General features: G+C 38.4%; 1 protein-coding gene and 1 pseudogene across 1 annotated transcript in view; one reads left to right on the forward strand and one right to left on the reverse strand.

The window, feature by feature from the left end:
* The window catches only part of TBC1D8 (TBC1 domain family member 8), a 97,426-nt gene that overhangs the window by 77,988 nt on the left and 7,760 nt on the right, over positions 1–11,678 (forward strand). The window contains exons 21-22 of the mRNA XM_029938499.1: positions 4,997–5,237; positions 5,766–5,831. Coding sequence (XP_029794359.1) covers positions 4,997–5,237; positions 5,766–5,831 — 307 coding nt within the window. The remainder of the gene's footprint in view (positions 1–4,996; positions 5,238–5,765; positions 5,832–11,678) is intronic.
* Positions 9,482–10,645, reverse strand: LOC115289724 (annotated as a pseudogene).

Below are 11,678 nucleotides of genomic sequence, written 5' to 3' on the forward strand. Positions count from 1 at the left end.
GATGCAAAACTTGAGAGACTATTGAATACTAAAAACGAACTGAGGGTTGAAGGGGAAGGAGAGGGGGGAAAAGAGGTGGTGGTGATGGAGGAGGGCACTTGTGGGGAAGAGGACTGGGTGTTGTATGGAAACCAATTTGGCAATAAAGTACTTAAAAAAAATAGTTTCCTCTGTTGAGAAGAGAAAATAAGAAGTCAAAGGTTACTGGTGTCCCAAACCCCCACCTCTCTTTGACTTTCAAAGAGGAAAAATAGGAAATAACTTCAAAACATAAAGACAGGTAGACAAGTGTGTTGTTTACCATGAAAATATTTCATTTATTTAAGGCTGTTTTCAGTCTAAGACCTAACACAAATCTGAATTTATATAATTTAAAAGATTGCTTTAAATGAATAAAAATATAATTAAGTACTAGCCCTGTTCATCTTTAATACAAAGAGTATTTAAAGAAGGTAGAGGTGCTTTCCTTTCTCTGTCTTTCCTGTGCATGATGTGATTGGTACTTAATGAAATTTTATTTGTAGTTAGCTTTCCAACTGTTTGATTTTTGTAGGATTAATTACAAATAGAAACTTAAGAACTATAAATACAATATAATTTTTAAGATACACTTCCAAAGGAAATTGTAGGAAAATAGCGGCATCATCAGGGTGTCTGGTTCCATTTTACAACACTTTATGTACTCACTCCAGTGCTTCTGGGCCCCGAGTCTGCCTGTGCCCACATAAGAGCCCTGTCAGACTGTTCTTTCTCTCCGTGCTCCTGGCCTGCTCTGAATTTCCTTGGTTTTCATAGTCTGATTTCATGTGTTGTAACACTCGCCTAAGTGCTGTGGGGTATAATGTTCTCTAGTTAGGTTTTACATACACCTGTGATCTTTCCATTCAGAATTTCATTTTTTCGGGGAAAGAGTCACATAGAAATACTCTTCCATTGTTTTATAAATACGCGATAGGTTATTGACAGGGAGTCTGTTCCTTAACTTCACTGCATCCTTCCCTAAGCCTGGAATGAATGGGCATGATCCTTCTGTGTTAACAAGAAATAGCTTTGACTGTCTTCATGACATACTCTTTCCCATTCGAGATGAATGATGTGGTTGATACTTAATGAAATCTATTTTTATTGGTAATTTAAAGCAGTTTTTAAAGATGTGAATACAATTTTTTGTCTTAGTTTTATTTATTAAAATTTTTTTATGTCTTTATTTTATTTTGAGAGAGAGAGAGAGAGAGAGACAGAGCATGAGCAGGAGAGGGGTAGAGAGAGAGGGAGACACAGAATCTGAGGCAGGCTCCAGGCTCTGGGCTGTCAGCACAGAGCCCGACGGGGGGCTAGAACTCACAGGCTGTGAGAACATGACCTGAGCTGAAGTCGGCCACTTAACCAACTGAGCCAGCCAGGCGCCCCTCTCTTCGTTTTATTGATATGACCAATATACAGCACTGTGTAAGTTTAAAGCATACAGCATGACAACTTAAGTATATTGTCGAGTGATTACTATAGTAAGCTTAATTAGCATCCATCTCATACAGATTTAAAAAAAATTCATTTTCCTCCTTGTGATGAGGACTTTAGGATCCACTCTCTTAGCAACTTTGAAGTATACCACATAGCCCTTAACTATAGTTGTCACATTGTACGTTACGTCCCTGGTGGTTCTTATAATTGGAAATTTGTACCTTCTGGCCACCTCACCCAGTTTCCTCACTCTTCACCCCAGCTTCGAGGAACCACAAGTCTGATCTCTTTTTCTGAGTTTGGGGTTTTGTTTTTAGATCACACATAAGAGTGAGGTCATACAATATCTATCTTCTTTCTTTTCTCTGCCTGATGTATTGCACTTAGCCTTCATGCTCCATCCACATTGTAAAGCAGTCTTTTAAAGTATATAAATTCCCATTTGTGGTGTCCGTCTCCTATTCCCTTAAATTGAGAACAGCATCATTAACCTTATTCAAGTAAGATGTGAACAGTATAATACAAACTTGGTGTCACAGAATATTTCTGGAAACACCAAAGACCTGGAAAACAGTTACTTATGTATTCCGTAAATCTGTTCTTATTAATAATCTGTTGAATTCATTCACTCTTGAATGAATTATCAGCCTCCTTAGTAATATTTATTTGGGGGCGCCTGGGTGGCTCAGTTGGTTGCATGTATGACTTTTGAGTTTGGCTCAGGTCATGATCTCCTGGTTTGTGGGTTTGAGCCCCAATGTGGGCTCTGCACTGGCAGCATAGAGCTTGTCTGAGATTCTCTCTCTCTCTCTCTCTCTCTCTCTCTCACACTCTCTCACTACCCCCCCACCCCCTTGCTCTTGCTCTTTCTTCCTTAAAATAAATAAACTTTAAAGTTTATTTGGTCTTTTTTTTTTAATTTTTAAATTTATAAAAAATTTTTAAATGTTTTATTTTTTTATTTTTTTATTTTTGAGAGACAGAGAGAGACAGCGCGAGCAGGGGAGGGGCAGAGAGAGAGGGAGACATAGAATCCGAAGCAGGCTCCAGGCTCTGAGCTAGCTGTCAGCACAGAGCCTGACACGGGGTTCGAACCCACAAACGTGAGATCATGATCTGAGCTGAAGCCGGACGCTTAACCGACAGAGCCACTCAGGTGCCCCTGGTCTCTTTAATAATATTCTGCTTATTTCTGTATTCTGGTTAAGACTTTTATTTTCAACCTTTAATTAAAAAACAAAGAAAATAAAATTATACCTACTCTTACCATTTAAAAAACAACAACTTTTAAGCAAAAATGAAAGGGTCTCATCCTGTCTCCACCTGCGGTCATACCCTTGAATAAGTAATTCCTATTAGCAATTTGGTGAATATCTTTCCTGATTTTTTCCCCTTTTATGTATCTTTCATACACACACATACTTTTCCCTGCACGTAAAAGTAAGATTATGCTACACGGTAGCCTGCAGTTTTTTTTTCCCCCATGGACCTTTTTATAAATAATATATACTGATCTTTTCTCATTTAAAAAATAGTTATACAGTTTTGGGGCACCTGGGTGGCTCAGTCAATTAAGTGTCCCACCAGCTCAGGTCATCTCACAATTCGTGAGTTCGAGCCCCACTTTGGGCTCTGCGCTAACAGCTTAGAGCCTGGAGCCTGTTTCAGATTCTGTGTCTTCCTCTCTCCCCTTCCCCCACTAGTGCTCTGTCTCTTTCTCTCTCAAAAATTAATAAAAACATAAAAATAAAATAAAAAAATAGCTGTGCAATTTCACTGTAGGGCTGAACCTTAATTTACTTAATCATTCACCTATTGAGAGACATGTAAGTTTCCAGTTTTCTGCCATTTTATAAACTGCTGCCCTGAGCATATCTGTGCTTTTATCTGGACACCAGTGCTGCAGTTTCTGTAGGAAGAGTTCCTCAGAGATGCACAAACCAAACTGTAGCCTGTATTGCTAAGTGTTTTTGATTTTTTTCAAAATTCAGTTTCACTAACGAGGTCCAACAGTGCTCATTTCCTACACCCCCCACCCACTCAGCATTCACTATGTGTCTTTTACAGCTTTGCCAGTCTTGTAGAAAATTGCATTTTATTTTCAATTTGTTTATCCGTTAGTGAGGTTGAGTCCCACCAGGCTAATTGTGTACTCCTTTGTAGTTCCTAATTATATCCGTTGTCTGTTTTTATAATGGTTTGTTTCTCTGGAGGATTCTGTGTGAACTGGTTGTGTTGGTCCTGGGCTTGCTTGTTGTAACCTTTTTTTTTTTTTTTTTTTTTCTCCTGAGAGACAGAATGGGCAGGGCAGGGGCAGAGAGAGATGGAGACAGAATCGGAAGCAGGCTCCAGACTCTGAGCTGTCAGCACAGATGCGGGGCTTGAACTCACAAACCGTGAGATCATGACTTGACCCAGAGTCAGAGACTTAACCGACTGAGCCACCCAGGCACCCCTGTAACTGTTTCCTTAGCAGGATTCTGTGGGCATTTAGCATCACAGGATGCACAAATGTACATGGAATTTCATAGTATGTCTGGGGTTTTTAGGAATGGAAATTCATGAGACCTTTGTTTCACACTGAAAAGTTCGTGGCATTTTTCACAATTCTACAAAGACTATTTGAAGAACTTGGCTGCCAACCAACACGACAGTAAAATTAGAAATGGCATTTTGGTTTTCATCCAAGGATGTGTGCTTACGTATGACAGCATCCACCCTCATGTCTGTACCACTCTTACGGGTGGAGGGCGGTGAAACTGTGAAGAACTGCAGTACTTGGGAGCCATTTCCATGAGAAGAGATTCCCGGGAGGTGATTTAGTACGGGGGTGACAGATGGTCCTAAAGAGGTGAGCCTCCGGGACAGGGCCTGTTTCTATTGCCATAGTCGTTGATACAGTCCTAAGACTTTGAGTCACCTTTTTAAAATTTTACTTCTAGTTTTTTTTAATTGTTAGTATACCCATGTGGTTCACAATTCAAACCCTGTAAGCAAGTGTGCAATAAAAAGGCTTGGTTCTACATTGGGGTCCCCACCCCTGTTTTCCCTCCTGACAGGCGACCAGTGTTACTGGTTTCTTCTGTATCCTGTGGATTTGTCTAGCACTTTGTCATTTTCAGATGTGATTTTATGAGACAATAACAGAATAAAAATAATAGAATAAAAAAATAACAAAAAAAATTAACACGATGGCAGCTGAAGTGTGCACTGAAAAATGGTTAAGATGGTAAATTTTGTTAGGAGCAGTTTGCTACCACGAAAAAAATAACCTTAGGAAAAGAGATCAAATTACATATTCATGTGGGCCAGAAGTGCAAGGTAACAAGGGAAGTATTTTACATGTCTGGTTAGAGCAATGAGATTGTAAGAACTTTAATTTTTTTCATTTGTGTTATAATGTTGCTTATTCAACACATATTCTCCGAGGCCAGCTGAGTCCCGAGAGAAGGGCCGTTGGGCTTGGCTTGCAAGCATGCCGCCGCCTCCAGTGGCCCCCGTCTCTCACAGATGCCTCTCTCCCGCTTGTTTCAAGAGAGAACACATGATGAGCTGTTACTGGGAGCAGCCCAGGCCCGTGGCGCTGCGCCACGACCCCAGCAGGCCCTATGCAGAGCAGTACCGCATAGATGCCCGGCAGTTCACACACCTGTTTCAGCTGGTCTCGCCCTGGACCTGCGGGGCCCACACGGAGATCCTCGCCGAAAGGACTTTCAGGCTCCTGGATGAGAACATGGATCATCTGATCGAGTTCAAAGCATTTGTGAGCTGTCTCGGTAGGACTGTGTGGTTAATTTGGGACGGGAGTCCGTGAACACAAGACAAGGTAGACTGTGGAACAGGCAGACCCACACGATGAAATATATTTGGGGATGGGCCTGCCATGATTTTGTGATTTTAGAAACCACTCTACAGGCTGCTGTCGTGTCTACGTTTATGCTTCCTTAAAGAGGATGAGAAGGGCCCACATTCTCAACATACAAGGCCCTTGCACCTTGTTCTCGTGCAGTGCCCGGGTGTGGTGGTGGCTTGTCAGGAGCCACGTTCCTAACTCTTGCACATAAAATTAAAATCTTTCAGAATGTATTAGGCCAAAGTTCATGAGGTTATCCTGCCAGTCAATAGTGACCAATCGCTACCTTTTACGTTTTCATTTTAAACATAGTGTGTCTGGGGGCAGTGGCAAGGAACTGTTGGGTAAACAAGTATTGACCTTACTAAGTTCTCTCCCTACAGCAAGTTTGTGTCACGACAAATGTACTTTAACGACTTGAATATACTCAATCTCTTTCCTATTTTTGCAGATGTTATGTATAATGGAGAAATGAATGAGAAAATTAAGATGTTATATAGACTTCATATTCCGCCAGGTAAGAAATCCTAAGGAAAAAATTTAGGGTCTGTTCTGCTTTGACACAAAGAAACTTTGGGCATGACTCTGAAGTTCTTTTCATTTAGAATTTCATTTAGACTTGAGTCCACAGATGTTTCTAGTTTGGGGTTACTGGTCGCAGGTTTCCAGTGCTGTAGTGTGTGGCGTGTGATAGTGGCTCCCAAACTTAAGCATGCATCAGAATCCTCTGCAGGGCTTGTTAAAACACTGCTTCCGGGCCCCCCTCCAGAGCTTCCGACTGACTGGTTCTGAGGACCGCATGTTAGGAACCTCTGGCCTGCGGAACGTGTGGGGCAGCAGACCCTGGTTGCCTTGATAGATGGTTATTTTGGCCTACTCTTTTGAAGGACCATGTCATGTTTTCAGCAGTAAGACCCTGCCTCCCTCAGGTTTCAGCACTGGTAACCAGGAGCAAAGAAACCAGTTTGGATACCTATGAGGCTATACTTGGCTTTAACCTGAAGGTATTCCTTAGATCTTTGAAACTCCTAGAGATGGGCTAGTAATGCCAACATGGTCTCTGGACCCAGGGCCATATGGTTCTTGTGCTGGATGGGGCTCTGGCAGGACTTCCCAACAAGGGAGGCTAGGGAGGGAGTTTTCAGGGCCATGAGAGCCTGGTGCCTTTTACAACTAACACCTCTACAAAAGTTGGAAATGCAGGTGGACATTATTTGTGGGCTTTTTGGGTATACTTCCTGAATTGAGCCATTACTGAACTGGCATGTAATATATACTGCTCAGGATCCCCAGGGAACATTCTGTAGCTCGTCCTCCACCTTCCCACAGACTCTTTTATTTTACTGCAAACGGCTTAGCATCAGTGAAGTTCTTTGCGTTTTATGTGAGTATAAGTTAGTGACTTTTGTTGTTGAATTTGCCTTTATTTTTCACAAATGTATTCCTACTAACATAGAAGACATGCATAGTTATTCCTTTATTATCATTGCTGTCACTTTTTCCACAATCACTGTATCTAGTGTTGCTAAATAGGACATGTGATTGATTTTATTTCGTTCATTTATTTCATCTTGATTTTTAAATAAGCATTTACAGAAAAATTTTTTATATATCTTTAAGTTTTTTAAAGTTGTTTTAATTGCAGTATAGTTAACACAGTGTTTTTAGTTTCAGGTGTACAATACAGCAGTTCAACACCTCTGTACATTACTCATCACAAGTGCACTCCTTAATCCCCACCCCAGATCTCCCCCATATCCCCCCTGCTCCCTGCAACTGTCAGTTTGTTCTCTATAGTTAAGAGTCTGTTTCTTGGTTTTCTTTTTTTCCCTTTGTGTGTTTATTTCTTAAATTCCACATGAATGAAGAGATCATATGGTATTTGTCTTTCTCTGACAGACTTATTTCACTTAGAATTATACTCTGTAACTCCATCCATGTTGTTGAAATGACAAGATTTTATTCTTTCTTATAGCTCAATAATATTCTATTGTGTATTTATACCACATCTTTATCCATTCATCAGTCAGGGGACATTTGGATTGCTTGCATAATTTGGCTGTTGTCGATAATGCTGCTGTACCCTAGGGGTGCATGTATCCCTTTGAGTTAGTGTTGTATTTTCAGGGTATATGCCCAGCAGCACAATTACTGGATCATAGTTCTATTTTTAATTTTTTGAGAAACCACCATACTGTTTTCCACAATGGCTGCACCAGTTTGCATTCCCACCAGAAGTTCACAAGGGTTCCTTTTTCTTCAGGTCCACACCAACACTTGTTTCTTGTGTTGCTGATTTCAGCCATTCTGACAGATGTGAGGTGGTAGCTCATTGTGGGTTTGATTTGTATTTCCCTGATGATGAGTGACGTCCAGCATCTTTTATTGTGTGTGTTGGCCATCTCGATCTGGATGTCTTCTTTGGAGAAATGTCTGTTCATTTCTTATGCTCCTTTTTTAATTGGATTATTTGGTTTTTGGGTGTTGAGTTGTGTGCTTTATATATTTTGGATGCTTATCTTTTATCAGCGACATCATTTGCAAATATCTTATCCGATTCCGTAAGTTGCCTTTTTTTTTTTTTTTTTGCTGATTGTTTCCTTTGCTGTGCAGAAGCTTTTTATTTTGATGTAGTCTGATAGTTTATTTCTGCTTTCGTTCCCCTTGCCTGAGGAAACATATCTGAAAAATGTTTCTATGGCTCATGTCAGAGAAATTATTGCCTGTGCTGTCTTCAAGGATTTTTATGGTTTCATGTCTCACATTTAGTCTTTAATACATTTAGAGTTTATTTTTGTGTATGGTGAAAGAAAATAGTCCAGTTTTCCAACACCATTTGTTGAAGAGACTTTTTTCCATTGAATATTCTTTCCTTCTTTGTTGAAGATTAATTGACCATAAAATTGTGGGTTTATTTCTGGGTTTTGTATTCTGTTCCATTGACCTATGTGTCTGTTTTTGTGCCAGTACCATACTGTTTTGATTACTATAGCTTTGTACCATAACTTGAAATCTGAAATTGTGATACCTCCAGTTTTGTTTTTCTTTTTCAAGATTGCTTTTGTTGTTCAGGGTCTTCTACAAATTTTAAGGTTATTTGTTCCAGTTCTGTGAAAAATGCTGTTGGTATTTTGATAGGGATTGCATTAAATCTACATATTGCTTTGGGTAGTATGGACATTTAAATAATATTTGTTCAGCCTATGAGCATGAAATGTCTTTCCATTTCTTTGCATGATCTTGAATTTCTTTCACCACTGTTTTGTAGTTTTCAGAGTACCGGCCTTTCACCTCCTTGGTTATATTTATTTCTTTTTATTTTTGGTGCAATTATAAATGGAATTGTTTTCTTTTTTTAAAGGAATGTAAAACTATTTACTGATCACTGTTTGCCAGTATTTATAATAAAGTAAACAATATACAGTTGGATAACATTCTGACTATAAAGGTGTTTTTTCTCCTGTTTTCTGCTGACCCAGTAAACTCAAATACTGAGAAGATTGAGCCTCTACATGTGAGGAATGAGTTGGGGTTAAAACAAAACAAAACATGCTGGTCAGGAATTTGGATTATAGATGTTTGTCTCCCCCATTTATTCCAGAAGGTGCAAATTGCCAACATCTCTAACCATCTGATTATGATTAGGTTTCCATGAATGAAATGTTAGACATTCCTTGAATCATGATCCCTTAGTTATTACAACAGAGGGATTTCAATTTCTTGAAAAGGAAAGGCTCACTAGAAGGAAACTTTAAGTGTCCATTTAACTAAATTTTTCTTAATTAAAACACACCAGGACTTGTCTAGTTTTCTCATTTGGGTGGGCAACTGTTGGTGGTGATAAAATTTTCCTTTCAGGGATCTTGCAAATAAACTTGCATTTGTATGAACATAGATATGGATTCGGATATGGCTTTTCAAATTGTCCCATTTAAATTGCTTACATTTTTTAATTGCCCAATTAATTACAAAATTTGAAAGGTTAAGGCTTCAGGAAAAATGTCAGTTTAAGCGAATTATTTCTTAGGTTGCTAAAAATGATGGCATCCCAGAAACATGAGCTTATCCATGGTTATAAAATGCTGTTTTTATTTTGGGGATGTCAAAAAAAGAAAAAAAAAGTAAACCATTTCATATGCATTTTAAGTATAAAAAACCCTAAATAAACAAAAAAAAACCCCCAGAGTGGTCCTTAGGCACATAGGAGTTAAACACAAGTTGTGATTTAGTAACAACTATGAAGATTTCCCCCCCAACATTTAGAAAAGGTGTTCTCCAATGCAGAATTATATATCATGATCTTAAATATTCTTTTCTGATAAAGGCTGCAACTACGAAAGCTTTCATTTGTTCAAAGTACCTAGTGGTATATATGCACAAACCCCTAACAACTCCCCCAATACTACTCAAACATATCAAACTTGATTTTCATTAGAATGTAATTTCGTCACACTAATAAATAAAAAACCCAAGATCCATATTTTATATATGTATACATGTATATTAAAAGCAACACAAACAATTACTGAGTTTATCTCCTGGGCATGAATGCCAAGTTAGTCTGTCTTCATAAAAGCAATTATAATCCGAGGACACTTCATATTTGCTTTTTTTGTGAGCACCAAACCTGCCTCATCTGAATTTTTACACTTCATGAACATGAAATCTCCACTGCTGTCTGTGGCACCAGTTATTCATTTGGGATCAAGACCTCTGGCAAAAGCATCTCTTTTCTTCTTTGACTTGGTATAATCAGATTCACTGTCAGATAAAGATTTTCTTTTTGTGCCATCTTTTCTTTACCAGGTTTTTGAGAATTAAGAAAGGCTTCAATTAACTCTGGACAATCTAAATTTTCTGCAGGTTCCCAAGTATTGTCAGCGTCTGTAAATCCCTTCCACTTCCGGAAATGCTCCACTTTCCCATTCACTACACATGGGTAGGGTTCTGTTCTCACCACAGAATCTTCAGGCCCTGCCTCTTCTACTTTTTTACTCTTTCCATTCTGTTTCTTTCTCATTTTTTGCAATGTAGTTTTATTGGAGGCCATTTTTTTATTGCAGACTTGAAGAGCTATTATTTACCACCTCCAAGCTGGTCTGGGGATTGTTTTCTTAACTTCACTTTCTGCTGCTTCAGTATTAATGTATAGGAATGCAATAGATTTCTGTATACTGATTTTGTATCCTGTGACTTTACTGAATTCATTTATCAGTTCTAGTAGTTTTTTGGTGGCCTTTGGGTTTTCTCTATATGTATAATGTCATCTGCACATAGTGAAAGTTTGAATTCATCTTTACTGATTTGGATGCCTTTTATTTTTTGTTTTTGATTGCTGTGGCTAGAACTTGCAGAACTGTGTTGTAAAAGTGGTGAGAGTGGACATCCTTGTTTTGTTCCTGACCTTGGGGGAAAGGTCTGTGTTTCCCCAGAGTATATGATGTTAGCTGTGGGTTTTTGATATAAGACCTTTATGTTGAAGTATGTTCCCACTGGACCTACTTTAGGTCTAGTTGAGAGTTTTTATTATGAATGGATATTGTACTTTGTCCAATGCTTTTTCTGCATCTATTGAAATGATCATATGGTTTTTATCCTTTCTCTTATTGATATGACATTATCACATTGATTTGAGAACATTAAACTGCCCTTGCATTCTGGGATTAAATCCCATTTGACTGTCATATAAATGTATCTTTAAACTTACTGGTTTTTGAGATTATCATTTGAGATTGATATTTGATTGTTGGTCTATCTTCGTATTGAATTATTTCAAAATTACAAGTTTATTTCTAAGTGATGTGTTTTAATAGTTCATTAAAAGACATTGTAGACCTTCATGGCTTTTGAAAATCAATTTTTCAAAAACGTTTTGAATGTATGGGATTATAACATTTATTTTATAGGACTCCAAATTTAAATTTTTAAATTAAGTGGAAATTAAGATTTGATATGTAATTTTGCTTACCTATATTTAACATTTGAATTTTTGATGCAGTTAAAGAAAGAAAAGTCTTAATAATGCAGACAACCCAAAACCTATTTAGGCATCAATTTGTTAAGGCCATGAAGGTCCACAATACATTTAGGTAGTTTTAATTTAAATTTAATTTTAACAAATACTTCCCAACACACTAGTGGGGGAAAAGAAAAGTCTTAACTCACTAATTAGGTGTATACTGAGGATTACAAGTTTGAATTTGTACTTCAGAGAGTAAGGTCTCATTTGCCAGATGAGGGAGGCCTGGTACCAAACAAGGCACAGCACACACCGTGTGCAGAGTGCTTGCTTGTAACTCTGCAAGGGTATTATGGAGGCAGAGGGGTTTTGTGAGCTCACTTACAAAGAAAGGCAGCTGATGCA

This window comes from Suricata suricatta, chromosome 4 (assembly GCF_006229205.1).
Source record: "Suricata suricatta isolate VVHF042 chromosome 4, meerkat_22Aug2017_6uvM2_HiC, whole genome shotgun sequence".
NCBI lineage: Eukaryota > Metazoa > Chordata > Mammalia > Carnivora > Herpestidae > Suricata > Suricata suricatta.